This window comes from Chanodichthys erythropterus, chromosome 8 (assembly GCF_024489055.1).
Source record: "Chanodichthys erythropterus isolate Z2021 chromosome 8, ASM2448905v1, whole genome shotgun sequence".
In the NCBI taxonomy this organism is placed as follows: domain Eukaryota; kingdom Metazoa; phylum Chordata; class Actinopteri; order Cypriniformes; family Xenocyprididae; genus Chanodichthys; species Chanodichthys erythropterus.
This window is the reverse complement of record NC_090228.1, coordinates 11,556,975-11,572,406: the sequence shown is the minus strand read 5'-3', so window position 1 is coordinate 11,572,406 and position 15,432 is coordinate 11,556,975. Positions and strand designations below refer to the sequence as shown.

The following is a 15,432-nucleotide window of genomic DNA, read 5'->3' as shown; positions in this document are numbered from 1 at the left end:
ATTGTTGGTGAATTGGAGATTGCTGTAATCCTCTCAGCTTTTTTTCAGTGCCACACTAGCTACACATAACCACAGTACCCCTTCCATCTACTGTAGTGGAGTTATCTTTTGTCTTGCAATGGAACTGCTGGAGAGACCCTTGAGGGTTTCTATCCACACCCCACTCGTGCACAACTCTTTTGTTTGTCATTCTTATGATGATAAACCCTCATGCTTATTGTAGAGGCAGACAAACTCCCTACCCTTTTTCCCACTCTGGAATGAGACAGTCATAGCCCAAGGATTCCTCGCCTTGCTGCTGGTTCCTTTGAACTTTGTGTCTTCCCTGTGTGTTTCCCCCCGCCCTTCTCTTCTTTTTGCCACTCTCTCTTTTGTTCCTACCCCACACTCTTCCTTACCTACACGTGTGTGCACGCATGCACAAAGACCCATTCAGTTGTATGGCTGAGGACCCTTCCACGCACGGTATTCTTTAGAGGAGAGCAGCGCACCGGAGTAGACTGATATTTGACCCATCTTCTCCAGCTGACTGCGATTCGTTGCTTTCCCCCCCCTGCAACTCCCTACCCCTCCTTCTCTGCCTCTCCGCCTCTGTCTCACTCTTTCTCTCTTTCTGAGATCTCTCGGAGCTGTGCTCTTTGTGAAACAGAACGCACACCTTCACACACACACGCTGGCTGAGTGCAGCGGTCTGCGCCTGTGTCAGTGGGACTGCACGCGGTGGGCAGGCATGGATCGCTTCCTTGGCTTCGTCAAGCAGATCCGGAGGTCCAGGAGACGCAAGGGCAAAAAGTACCGTCCGGAAGAGGATTATCATGAGGGTTATGAGGACGTGTATTACTATGCTTCCGAGCACCTGCACCGTAAGTGATCCCGCTAGCTGGCTGGGAAGGGAAGGAGAGGGGGGGAGTGTAAGAGCTTGGGTATCAGTCATTGTTTTACTATTGCATAAATCACTAGCCTAGGGCTGACATCATGAGCAACTAAGCTTTGAGGGATGAATGAATGATTTATCTGCAGAACGTAAACTCCTGGAGGGACTTCAGCTTGCAGCAGTTGAGGTTCCTTGTCAGTGCGAGTGTGTTTATAAGGGGATGGGTGTGTTTTCACCCCACTACCCTTGTCTGATGGATGGCCTCAGTCGGTCACCATTTGTTTCTATTGATTTAGAGTGTGTTTAATGCTGTGTTGGCTGTTAAATGTGTGCTAGAGTGGACATTTATGGCCATACTGGTGTACATTGCTGAGCTGCTGCTGTTTGAGTGCTACTTGGTGTGTTTGGATAGCACACTGCCCTTTAATCGCAGGTGAGAAGTTCGAGTGTGTGCCTGTGTGTGTGTAACAGGGCATCGTTTTCAACAGCATAGCAGTCTCAGGTAGCTGTAGTGCTAGGTTTCAAAAACACCACTGACTAGCATCTTTCTCAGCCTTTGTTCTGCCTTTGTTTATAATGAACTGTATACGTTCCGGTGGTGGTGGTCTCGCATCACGCTACGTTTTGTTTCAAATTCAAGTTGTCTCAGAGTTTCCTTGTACACAGAATGCAGGTTCCCAGTCATGAGATGCCTTGAGGCAGCATGGGTAATGACAGGGAAGAGAGGAGCCGGGAGTCCTGTAATCCTCATTCCACAGCTCTCTTGGTGAAAGACAGAAAGTCTGAGTGGTTGAATGCAGGTGTTAGCAAGCTTTGTTGTTGTATTGTCTTTTGTATTATTGTGTATTTAAAAGAAATTGAGAATTTTATGTGAACTTTGCATGAAATCTTTGAAGCAATCCAAGGAAGATGATCAGTTTTGATCAGGAGTTTGTCAGGAGTTTATTTCAAGTTTTTACAGTATGCTAATGTTGATGGAACCTTGATTCAGTGTGTGTGCACATCAGGATTTGCCTACCAAATGTCCCAACAATGCTAGTATAACCTGAAATCATCAGGCAATGGTCCCCAAATGTGGTAATAAACATCCTAAAAAAATGATATGAGACACAAGATTTCTGTTTAATGGTTGAATTAGGAGATAGAAACAATCATTAGCTTAGCATAAAAACAATAGATGTGAAAAGAAAGTGTCCACCATGATAGAAAAATGTGTATGTTTATTACATTTATGTTTTTCACTGTGCGTCAGGATAATTTACGGTGTTAAAACAGTAGAGGCATGTTAGTCAGACAAGGCAATGCCCAAGATACTTACTCATCACCATTAGCAATAGTGATGTAGTCATCACCACCACACATAAAAGGGCTGATTCGCACAACAAACCTTTTTGAGAATTTAAACCTGCAGACCTGTGGTGTTCTCAGACGATTCTAGCTTGAATAGAGGATGACTGGTGGAATTAATTGTGTGACTGAAGCCATGTTTCATTCCTACGTTTGCTTTGGTACTTTTGGTGGTGAGACGTTAATGAAAATAATTTGTTTTTGATCAGCGAGTTGTGATGATTGTGATGTCAGCTGAATGCTGCAACCTGTTCCCCTAATGGCTTCTTTCTTTCAAGCGTTATTTTTAATGTCAGGTATTCACTTTGATATGCAGTAGCAAAACGCTCTGTACGAAACATAGAATTAGACACCTAATTGGCCCAGCTGGAGTCCGACTGAGTCATTCAGAGGAAGTGAAGGAATAAATGCCATTTGGAATATTTTTAGATTAGTGGGAAATGTAGAGATGTCACTTACATTTCCTGTTTGGCTTAATGCTTCAGGTGTGTGTTAAATGTAATTAGACTTTGAGATAGCAATGCTGCTTTTAAAACATAATGACAGCTTGGTGTGCACAAAGGGATCAACTGCTAATTAACCCATAGCAAACCCTGGAAATGTCACATGTGTGCTCCCCGGGCCCAACTGCGTCCCCCTTCGATTTGCCTAGGTACCTTGTTTCGCCTCACTCCATCATTTCTGTCTTCCTCATATAATTCACGGTCAAGTTTTAGTGTGTCCATTCTTGTTCATTTATCAAATTCTCCCTCGTGTGGCCTGCTGTCATTCCTTCTATGATACACTTCATTTTTATACCACTGGGCTCACAGCAGGACCCACATTTTGTGGGAGGACTGTGTTCTGATAAATGAGTCATATCACCATAACAAAGTATAGTGGAAAGTTAGAATATGTTTGTTTGATGTATTCAGGGACTGTAGGACGTTCTGGTGGATGTGACCCTATGTAATGCTTTTTCAGTTATTTGCATTGGAAATATGACTACGGTTTTCAGTTTTGTTTTATTGGCTAAATGCAGTTGCATACACACACAGTTTGGCTATACACCTGGTATTAAGATGTGTTTTGCTCAATTGCATCACAAGTGGATGATGCTAAACACAGGTGTAAACAGGGTCTAAAACTTTTGAGCTTGTCCACTTTTGACCACTTCCAGAGGTAGACGAAAACACATTTGACTGGATTGCTTTCATAGTGTAAACGCTCATGTGGTCGAATATGTTCGAACTGCCACAAAAGTCTGTCTGTTAACCTATCCCTAAATACAGGTGTGAACAGGGTCTAAAACATTTTGAACTTGTCCACTTTGGACCACTTCCAAAGGTAGACAAAATCGCACTTGACCGGATTGCTTTTACAGTGTAAACGCTCATGTGGTCGAATGCATTCGAACCGCCACACAAATCCACCTACTGACTAATGCGCTAGCCAGACGGGATTTAAAACTTTGTCAGCTGAAGACCCAAGTTTGGTTTGAAGACGAAAAATGTTGATCCTAATATTTTCTCTCTCTAATCGATTTTGAGTTTAGTTTCTAACAGCAGATGGCGCTCTAGGCTAGTTTTTACAGCACATTCTCAAACGCTCATGAAGAAGACTACTGGACAGCAGATGATTTTAGGTTTAAAGTCATCATTAAATCAAAATTGACCCTATTTATTTTGTTAGCGCATATTACTAGTCTTGTGGTGAACAATTAATCTGTGCAAGTTAATACACCGAAAAAAAAATTGTTTGTCGTAATCTTTAATCAAAATCTGAAAAGTTACTATAAGGGAGAGTTGGAGAGGAGGAGCGCTAAAGTAAAACCCTGCCCTCTTTTCAATATTCCGTTGGAGAAAAGTCGTTTGCAACTTCAGGTTCACGGGAACTTTAAGTGGTGTGCGTAAAGGAGCTGGAAACAGGCAATGTACGAGTGTTTCTAAAGCACGTATAGTAGTGCCATTTGCTGTTTAAAAACTAAGCTCAGAATCGATTCGAGAGAGAATCGCAAAACATCAGAAAATATCAGAATCGCTCCAGATTCTTCGTATCATATCGCAAATCAAGATTCGATGTATTGTCCCAGCCCTAACATTTACCACCCATAGACCTTCCCTTCGAAGAAATCAGAAGTAGTTGAAAGTGGACAAAAGAGACAGAATAAAATACCAGTTGTATATGGGTATGTGTCTCCCTCATCTACTTGTGATCCGATCGACCAAAACACATCTTAATACCAGGTGAAACAGGACCTGAGATTGGCTCATCTGTAACATGTACAATAAGTAGGACCTTAAGCAGGTCCAATTCAAAAGTCATAGAGTACATGTTAGTAACTATGGTTGTTAATCCGAAAGAATGACTATGAATGTAGTCTGTGATAGTTCAAACCATCTTTCTAATATAGTTGCAGCTGTGTGAAATTGACATTTGTACTCCTGTATTTATTTACCTACAAAGGGCTGCACTTTGGCTTTCAACAAGATAAATCATCACTTGCAAATCCCTTTCCTCTGCAAACTGGTATCTTCCTGAGCATAATGGTATATAAAATAATGTTTTAAATGCTGACTCTTTTTCTTGTAGAGAGACCTAAATGAAACATTAGCTGCCTTCTTTTAGCTCGGGGCAAGTGGCCTTTCCCTGCTGTGAGTTTCCCAGAAACCTAATGCACAGCATCCATTTTGCGTATTTGTTTTCTCCTGATCACAGGAGTAGACTCAAGTGTCACTGCAATTCCAATTGTTTTAAAATGCAAATCATCATAGCACCAGTCACAGTTAACGTGACAACGTAATTTACCCTACTGAGTGTCGTAAAACTGTACAAAGATGTTTTTGTAATCTTTCATCATACATGACTTAAGCTGCCTTCAACCCATTTTTCATGTATAAACTACTTCAATTTCTGATGTTTCGCCATGAAACAGGAAGCTGTTAAAACAGTGGGTACAGAAAGTATACAGACCCCCTTACATTTTTCACTCTTTGTTATATTGCAGCCATTTGCTAAAATCATTTAAGTTCATTTTTTTTCCTCATTAATTTACACACAGCACCCCATATTGACAGAAAAACACAGAATTGTTGACATTTTTGCAGATTTATTAAAAAAGAAAAACTGAAATATCACATAGTCCTAAGTATTCAGACCCTTTGCTCAGTATTTAGTACAAGCACCCTTTTGATCTAATACAGCCATGAGTCTTTTTGGGAAAGATGCAACAAGTTTTTCACACCTGGATTTGGGGATCCTCTGCCATTCCTCCTTGCAGATCCTCTCCAGTTCTGTCAGGTTGGATGGTAAACGTTGGTGGACAGACATTTTTAGGTCTCTCCAGAGATGCTCAATTGGGTTTAAGTCAGGGCTCTGGCTGGGCCATTCAAGAACAGTCACGGAGTTGTTGTGAAGCCACTCCTTCGTTATTTTAGCTGTGTGCTAAGGGTCATTGTCTTGTTGGAAGGTAAAACTTCGGCCTAGTCTGAGGTCCTGAGCACTCTGGAGAAGGTTTTCATCCAGGATATCCCTGTACTTGGCCGCATTCATCTTTCCCTCGATTGCAACCAGTCGTCCTGTCCCTGCAGCTGAAAAACACCCCCACAGCATGATGCTGCCACCACCATGCTTCACTGTTGGGACTGTATTGGAGTGCCTGGTTTTCTCCACACATACCGCTTAGAATTAAGGCCAAAAAGTTCTATCTTGGTCTCATCAGACCAGAGAATCTTATTTCTCACCATCTTGGAGTCCTTCAGGTGTTTTTTAGCAAACTCCATGCAGGCTTTCATGTGTCTTGCACTGAGAAGAGGCTTCTGTCGGGCCACTCTGCCACAAATCCCCAACTGGTGGAGGGCTGCAGTGATGGTTGACTTTCTACAACTTTCTCCCATCTACCGACTGCATCTCTGGAGCTCAGCCATAGTGATCTTTGGGTTCTTCTTTACCTCTCTCACCGAGGCTCTTCTCCGCCGATAGCTCAGTTTGGCCAGACGGCCAGCTCTAGGAAGGGTTCTGGTCGTCCCAAACGTCTTCCATTTAAGGATTATGGAGGCCACGGTGCTCTTAGGAACCTTAAGTGCAGCAGAATTTTTTTTGTAACCTTGGCAAGATCTGTGCCTTGCCACAATTCTGTCTCTGAGCTCTTCAGGCATTTTCTTTGACCTCATGATTCTCATTTGCTCTGACAAGCACTGTGAGCTGTAAGGTCTTATATAGACGGTATGTGGCTTTCCTAATCAAGACCAATCAGTATAATCAAACACAGCTGGACTCAAATGAAGGTGTAAAACCATCTCAAGGATGATCAGAAGAAATGGACAGCACCTGAGTTAAATATATGAGTGTCACAGCAAAGGGTCTGAATACTTAGGACCATGTGATATTTCAGTTTTTCTTTTTTAATAAATCTGCAAAAATGTCAACAATTTTGTGTTTTTCTGTCAATATGGGGTGCTGTGTGTACATTAATAAGGAAAAAAATGAACTTAAATGATTTTAGCAAATGGCTGCAATATAACAAAGAGTGAAAAATTTAAGGGGGTCTGAATACTTTCTATACCCACTGTATGTCCAACTTACCCCAAACTTCACATGTTTGATAAGAGTCCTGGCCGGAAGACATCTACATGGCAATATTCAGTTACAGTCATAGCGCCACCTGTTGGCAACAGGAAATGGCATGCTTTACACTGTAATTCACTCCCTGAAACGCATTTAAATATGCCATGAAGTTTCAAACATGCTAGAAACACATTAAATCATGCAACACTTGGCTAAGTGCTAATGAATGCGAACAACACCACGGAACAGGAAGTTTGATAAGTGCCCTGACCTGAAGACATCTACATGCCAAAATGTAGTTATAGTCATATTGCCACCAGCTGGTAGCAGGAAGTGTGGCAAATACAAATGACTGACATTATCCTCCTGTATTTACGTACTTAAATAGATATTGCTTGTGAATGCTGAGAAAGTTGTTTAATGTCACCCTGTCTTTTTGTTGGTGGCATTTGTTACACGTTATGGTATTTGACATAGCTTCATCCCTATACTGTACATAACATGACTTTATTTTGTGTTCTAGTCCAGGATAATAAATATATATCTGGACACAGGTTAATTTATAGCAGTATGACACTATATATGTGTAAAATAGTTGTCATTGCAATACTGCATTTTTGCTTATATTGACTAAAGAGGGAAATACCGCCATTTGTCTGGTAAAGAGGAAATACCTCTTGTGCGATTACAGATTTCGGTTGGATTCTTCATGACAGCCACCAATGCTGCCATGACAGAATGCATTTGGTTCCCAAAAAAGACAGTGGCAGCACTTCTAAGAGACATCTCAAAGGAGCTGGGAGCTAAATCAAGGATCTGCCTTAAATCAAAGCAGAGATTCCTCTAGTAGGTCACATGAAACCCTGAAGGAGCATACCAAATATCATCATTTTGACAGTAAAGTGAAACAAAATGATTCCCTCTGATAAAATGTTCATTTGTTTTGTCTAAACTATAATCAAACCCCCCCCCCCCCCCCCCCATATTGGCAGACAGATAATAGAAAACCAACAAAAGATTTCTTTCATATCTAACAAACAATGCAATGTCGTGTACTGTTCCTTCAACCGCTTAACAATTTGTGTGTCACAAGATTTTGCTTTTCAAAGACACATTCAAGCAAAAACACAAACCAAAATCTGCCCATAACCCTCTCAAAATCCTTCTGAAAAGATGGCAGCCATTCTTGAAATATGCTTATGAGGAACGTCTGTTGCACAGCGGCAGCTGTTTCAGGCCTGTGGTTGCTAAAGAAGGATGGAGTCTGGTATTTTTAACGAGCTGCTCACAGTTAGTAGGTGATAATGAAGTCTGATGGTCCCTCCACAATCATCTCTCCTCCCCAGTCTCCATTCTCAGTCAGCTGATCTTTCTCTACGCATTCTCAATTATGCCAAAAAGAGATGGTTACCTAAGGCCTTCTGTTGAATAGCAGGAGGATACTGTCTCATCACTCTCATTTGGGATAAAAAGAGATGAAAGTACTTGGCACACATTCTGGATTCATCATTTGTGTGCTCTTTTTTTAGTTGCACGTTATGATCACTTAAATTATTCTCCACTTTCATTATCCATTTTGCACTGTTCGTCCTTGCACTGGATCAGGCCACAGTTAGTCATGGTCATCCTTTGATAAACTCTGCACTGTTTAAGTAATTGAATTGCTGCTTCTTCTTTTTTTTTCTTTTTTTTTTATACATTTATGTATTTTAATATAATTTGAAGAACAAAAGCATCCTGGCATCCCAGTCAGTTCATTTTAAGTCTGATCTCTCGCTTTGTCTCATCATAAACTGATGAACATAAACCAATTCGGTGATTGCGCTCTTCAGAGTGTAGAAACTAATATAAACAGGTTTTTCTGTTTACAACGTATTTTTGCATCGTTGAGCAATATAGCCAATCACAAACATATCTGATGATTTTTTTAAACGCGTTGGCCAAAACGCCTGAGATTTGGTCCAATGCTGAGATCTGCACACTCAAATCCTCTCGTTATAATTGAACTTTTAACCAAAAAAAAAAAAAGTATAAATATTATGCAGGCTAAATAAAATATTCACTGTCAGCCTAATCGATTAGCAGAACTTTGTGAGATTGCGATGAATTAAAATGAGTGACACCTTAGTGATTATAAAGGGAGCCCATTTATGTACTCTTTCTAGGCGATATATAATTCATTCAGAATTTGAAGATAACATTTTTTGCTGCATTAGGTAAGGCAATGGTTAGGCTATTTATTATGCGAAATCATGCATATGTATGCTTGCCTGTTCAAATTATAGTGGTTTGTGAACATAACCACTTTAATAACAAGAGCGTTTATGCTGGGATGTATAGGTTTCTGATAGGTGACACATAACTATTTCATGACATTCTATTTAAATGTGTTTTTATGGCAGAATCACATCTAGACTTACCCTAGAGTTGGTTCACCCTCCACCTATGGTTGAATGTGTTTGGATCAGCACAAGGATGAATAAATAATGGCATAACTTTCATTTTTGGATAAACTATCCCTTTAAGCTATTTACACCACCTAATTTGTCCATATTAGGACATATCACTTGTTCATCATGAACTTTTTTTTTTTTTTGCTGAGGAAAGTGACTTGCACTGGATATGTGGGCCCTGTCTCTTAATGCTTGCTTGTCTTTTTAATGCCTTCTTCTCAACTTATAGCTGTTTTTTTCTGCCCACGAACCTCAGACCATCCCATCACACTCAGGCTGTCATATCACGTCACTGCACTGCCCTATTTACAGTGGGTTTGATACTCCCTCCTTACACTGTGTACTGTAAAGCCACCTCATCCTCCCGCTGGAAATGCCCTCGCTGAAAGCGTAACCTGTTATCTCTCCCTTTTCTCCGCATGCAACGGACCCTTTAGCATCAAAGAGGCATGATGAATTCTGATGTGTTGTGTAAGAGCCATTAAGGAATGCATTAAGCATTAATTTTCAATGACAGTGCCCTATCATCCTCCCCATGAGTATCGCACTCAGCTCGGGGTGAGTCAAACATGGGCCAGGCCTTTACAGTCATGGAATCTTTTTTTGAATGGAATTGATGGGGACAGCACTATTTGTCATTTAGACTGACATTTTCGGATAAGCAGAGTAAACAACAGCAATATTAACTCCTCATCTGGTAATGACATCTTAACCCTGGTGATCACGGCACTCTCCACCACAGACTGCAAAGCCCACTGAGAATTCATCCTCCTTATTATTGCGTCAGATAAACTATCAGGTGTTATTGTTCAATTTATGGTACACAAGTGCTTCTCTACAGCTCTGCTTGCAGCAAAAAATGTGAAGTAAAAAATCTAGTTCTGGTTTTCTACATCAGGAGGGGAAAAGCTGTATTCATACTAGAAATATTTATAGTTGTAATTACATTTTTTAAAATTAGTTCATTTACAAAAAGGAAGTATGCTACAAAGTGGAGCTATAATGTAACACTATAAAATCATTTCCACACTTATGCTGCAACCATTGATATGTGATGCAAAACATTGCTGATTACTTGTCTGATGGGTGATAGAAAGAGGGCAAAACCCCTATAAACGGAAACTAAAAGAGGGACTCAAGCCATGTCAAGGGATTATTCCCGATTATCAGAGAAAGGAATTACTTGGATTAAGATGTTTACATGGCATGGGCAAACCTCTTCAATCTTGTTTACATGCTACTTGTCATTATTTTTTATGAAATGCTAATAAATGTGGTTTGTTTACCAATATTTTGTCAGAGTTCAATTGTACCCAACCCACATTACAAAGACATTAAATGCAATAGGATTGTTTACCGTTGCAGTTTTCATTTGCCTGCTTAATGCAGTTGCCCAACCTCCCTCAATTTGTCGGAAATGTGCCTAAAGTGTCTTGTAAAAAGCACTTTCATGGTTGCATAGTGCAAAAGTGCAGTACTCAACATTTTTTTTACTGTGATTATGTTGGTTTTAATTATGAGCATAATCTCATTATTTAGGTTTAAGATTAACAATCATAACAATCACAGTCTTCTGTTTACATAAACCGCCTTAATTGTGTCATAAACGTAATTGTCACATTTAGTACTTTTCTTATTTTACAGCATATATATATATATATATATATATATATATATATATATATATATATATATATATATATATATATATATATATAATTTTATCTTTCTTTCTTATTTTCGAAATGTATCTTGTTTTATTATCTTACTTTTTTAATTCTCTTTTACCTCATTTTAACGTTTCCAATGTGTTTTTTTTCTGTCTCTGTTATAATATCAGTTTGCTTTCTTGAAAATTTGATATATGTTAGCTGCTTTTGTTTTTAATTTTCGTACTTCTATATTGTATTTAAAGTAAATAAAAATTTTCTAATGTATCTATACAGTTAAACTAAAAATTATTCAGATATTTTTTATATATTTTTACTAATGTGTGCAGGACATTTATTGTTCATTTATGTAAGTGAGGATAGCAAAATAAAGTAAACTGCATATGACATATTATACCCAAAATTTCTTCATACAGTGGACTACCAGTAAAATTGATAAATTTGGAACCAAAAGTTATTCAGACATTTTGACCTGACCATGTTTTGCTTAAGTGTTATCTCACATGATTAATAATATTTTTTTCTGACACAGTTTAACTGAGATCTTGTCATATTTTATTACCACTTTTGTTAAACTATAGTGAATAAACTGTATTAATGAATGAAATGTTCAAGGTGTCTGAATAAATTTTGGTTTGACTGTGTTCTTGTTAGGTAAGAGACATGTGACTAGGATGCATGAGCGTGGCATCCTATGCAGCACTCAGTGAAATGGCTGTGCACATTCTATCACAGCTTTCATCATCAAGCACTAGACCCTCCTAATGGTCCATTCTGCCTGCAGCCACTCAGATGTATACGGGATGCCTAGGAAGATCCCCTCCCCCCATCTTCCACTTTTGTACTCCCTTTCGCTTGATCAAACTCCTCTTTTATTTCCATCTCTTTCTACCTCACTTTCTCTTATTTCACCTTTCTCATCCATCAAGGTCCAAATGTCTTGTGCATACAGCACACTTGTAGTTTGTGGTTGTAACTATTTCTCTATCCGTCCACTCAAACAGTGTTGAGGTAACACATTACAAGTAATGCGAGTTACATAATTAGATTACTTTTTCAAGTAACGGGTAAAGTAACGTGTTACTTTTGAATTTACAACAAAATATGAGTTACTTTTTTAAATGACTAAGCAAGTTACTTTGTTTTCCCATTTATTGACTGACACCTCTTCTGTCCCAATGTGGGGAGAAATCGAGAGTAAGTGCAGAGGAGTTGTGCACACTGTGTAAACATCATGGTTATTGTAGTTCTAGAAATGTGAGCATTTACCCATCTCACTTGCACAAAAACAGATTCAGTATTCCTTAAAATGAATAAAAGCAAGCTCAGGTGAAAAAAAAGTAATGTCAGTTCGTTTGGTTCATTTGACCAAAGAAGAAAAAAAAAAAACATTTAGTCCTGGTCCGATTAGCGTTCAGATTGGCAATTGTATCACCGAACCAAAAGATACCGAACCTAAAGGGATGCATTCACAACGTGACTGGTCGGATTTTATGACGTATTGCCTATTTTGAAACGGAACTTACCGAACATCCAAAACAATGCTGTTTGCTGAGGTAAATGTGCTCGTTGTGTGTGCGTAGCCTGTATGTGATGGTATTTTGGCCAGCTGGGAACTCGTGAGCGGCGGGAATCCATCCGTCACACACAAACGATCTGCTGCGTGGAGACGCGCGTCTGATGGGCAAACTCGCGACTATGTTGAGAAAAACCGACATAGGGCCTACGTGAGGATTCTGTCCTTTTTAGGGTCTCGTCTTCCTGTTTTTGGTTCGGTTACATGTCTTTGGTCCGTGTTGCGTTCATATATCATTCGAACTGCACCAGAGTTCGTTTGGAAGCGGACCGAGACCCATCTTTTCAGCGGTCTCAGACCGCTTGTTTGGTGCGCACCAGGGTTCCAACCAAACATGACAAGTGTGAACGCACCCTTAGTAACAGTTACTTTTTAGGGAGTAACATAATAATGTAACACATTACTTTTAGGTAACTTTCCCCAACACTGACTGCACTTGAATAGTTTCTCTGTGTTTGTTGATGCAGGATTTTATTGTATATGTTGAGGATGGTAGCATGTCTCTGTAGAATTAATCTGAATAACTTGCTTTGAAACCAGTCGTTTTGAGTTTTTTTTTTATTTTTTTTTTTATGTGTTTTGTCTTTTATTAAGGCTTCTTATTACTTTTGCCGTGGGTTATTTGAAAACAGCTTCAGTGGAAGTCTTAAGATTGTGTTAAGCTCTGCTTAGCCCTGATTGCTCACAGCATATGGATAAGTGTCAAAATAGAACGAATTACACTTGAATTATTGGTTTTGAAAAGCACATCATTTGAGGATTGTTAAAGTAGATGCCAGTTTGTGTACTGCAATGTAAACTACACTGCAAAATCCTTAAAACAATGCAAATTACTGGAGAAATAAAATTACTAAAGATATATTTTAATACAAATTATTATTATTTTTGTATGTTTTTAAGCATAAATCAAGTTTTATGCTTAAAAAATGCCAATAGGGTACAAAAATAATTTAATTATATAATTTAAGATAAATTCTCCAAAAACAAGTCTTATTTTATGCAATTCAGCATCTTAAGTGTAAGAAGAAATATATGTTAGATGTTTTAATTGGACAAGACACAAATACTGATTCATTAAATGTTTTATTATTTTTACAGTGTAGTTAAAGGTCATTAAACTAATTTGTCTGAGTCTCTGAATTATAATGACACTTAATTTGCTCTTTTTTTCAGACCTCTCCTGTTGATTTATGAGCTCTCAAACATCTTGTCTTGGACACCAATGGTTGTTCAAATGGCAAAATGAGTACAGCCTAATAAAATTGCTTGCTTTTAGTATAATCATTTGTGTCACCCTGCATCACACCAACATCAGCACTTTTGGTCTATTAGCCTTTTTGTTGGATGTTAGTCGCACGCTGCATTTGCAGAACATAATTGAGTTATCTCGGCGCCACAACAAACACAAAGTCTCTCAAAATCACCCCTAACACATTTAATCAGTGCAGAATTGCAATCATTCATATGCTTGCTTTTTAGCTGAGAGTGAAGAATAGAGAAAAGGAGAAAAAGAGTGCAATAAAAATGCAGACGAGGCTTCAGGACAGGTGTACGTGTTTCTGAGGAGCTCACAGGAGCTGAATTTCTGTATACTTTCATAGTAAATACTTAATTTGAGGAACTTACTTCTAAATCTGTCATTCTGGCATTGTCCTTTTGACCCATATGTTCTTTGACATGTGTCGTACCAATCATGAATTTACATGGGTGTTGTTTAAATCATTTTCTTGGTAGCATTTAACATAGTCACCCATCTCACAGTTCTCCACCACTTTTTCCCATCTTTTTGAATCTGATGTTGTCTCTGCTTTCTCGTGGGATAGCAGAGACGCACCTGCCAGTTTGTGTACATGTGGGGGATTGTGTACCTCTTTCTCTCATACATGCCACTGTTTACTAAATGTTACTATGCTCCTTCAAAGCTAGCACACTGTTTAAATTTGTACTTGAGTCGTGGTGCTCTGCACAACAACTGAAGAGCAGATATTAAAGATTTTTTTTGCCTATGAGACTTCAGCTCTCATGTAAATGTAAATGTAAGTTAACACCTACAACAAAATAGCCTCTCATAAAAGAAAATGAAAAATGTGCTCAATTCTATAGAAAATGCACAAGAGACTCGTCTAATACTTATTGATTCCAGTAGAGTTTAGTGTCAGCATGTTGCTAAGCTTACAATGCAATTCATTCAACAAACCAATATACATTCCATATTCAAGCTTGTTGAGCAAAAGGCCTTGTTTTTAACCGTAGCTCTTTGATTTCTCTTTGTAGCTACTAATTACATTCAGTTTCTTAACTTTGCTCATTATGTTTTGACCACCATTATTATTCAGTGGCTTTGCAGTAGATATGAGGTGATTTATTGCAGTAACTGACAGGTCAAACCCTCATGGCGTAGAATAAATGAGAATCCTTTGGCTCTTTTGTCTGAGCATTGCAAATGTTGTTCGAGATGAAGCGGTTGACGGCTGCTCCTTCATTACGGCTGCTAAGCTTCGTCATCAGGAGCTACATTGATTAGCATTGTAAAGAAGTCCATAAACCTATTCTGGGGGCCATGTTAGCACAAGGGGAGCGAGTCTCTAGGGTATTCATTCTTTTTTTTAGATTTTGAGATAACATCCTGGTGAGGCACAGCGGTGCTATGCTAATATCTATTCCTGTAGTGTGTGCCGTTTACACGCTAAATCAGTTTTCAATCTGATCTGAGCAGCCCGACCGTGATGCATTGCTTTAAAGTTTTCCCAGCTTCAATCGCTATTGTGTTCTGATGTACAAGTGAGCAATTCATCCAGTCAAAATAATATTATACAGTACACCCTCTTTTTTTGAAAGATCTCTCTGTACTTTTTTTAATCAGCAAGGAGTTCATTAGAGAAAATTAGCTCTGAGGAAAAATGACACTGGATTTCTTTTGTTCAGTTGAGCATAAAAGCGCTGCCGTATGTGGCACTGTGGTAACAA

At 39.0% G+C, this 15,432-nt stretch overlaps 1 protein-coding gene across 8 annotated transcripts in view; it reads left to right on the top strand.

Annotated features, from left to right (window-relative positions):
- Positions 1-15,432, top strand: part of grip1 (glutamate receptor interacting protein 1) — a 297,915-nt gene that overhangs the window by 113,590 nt on the left and 168,893 nt on the right. For 7 of the 8 annotated variants that reach the window (XM_067390986.1, XM_067390988.1, XM_067390983.1 and 4 more), the window contains exon 1: positions 731-863. The exons of the other annotated variant lie outside the window; for it this stretch is intronic. In XM_067390986.1, coding sequence (XP_067247087.1) covers positions 731-863 — 133 coding nt within the window. Of the gene's footprint in view, positions 1-730; positions 864-15,432 lie in introns of those variants that run through there. 8 annotated transcript variants of the gene reach the window in all.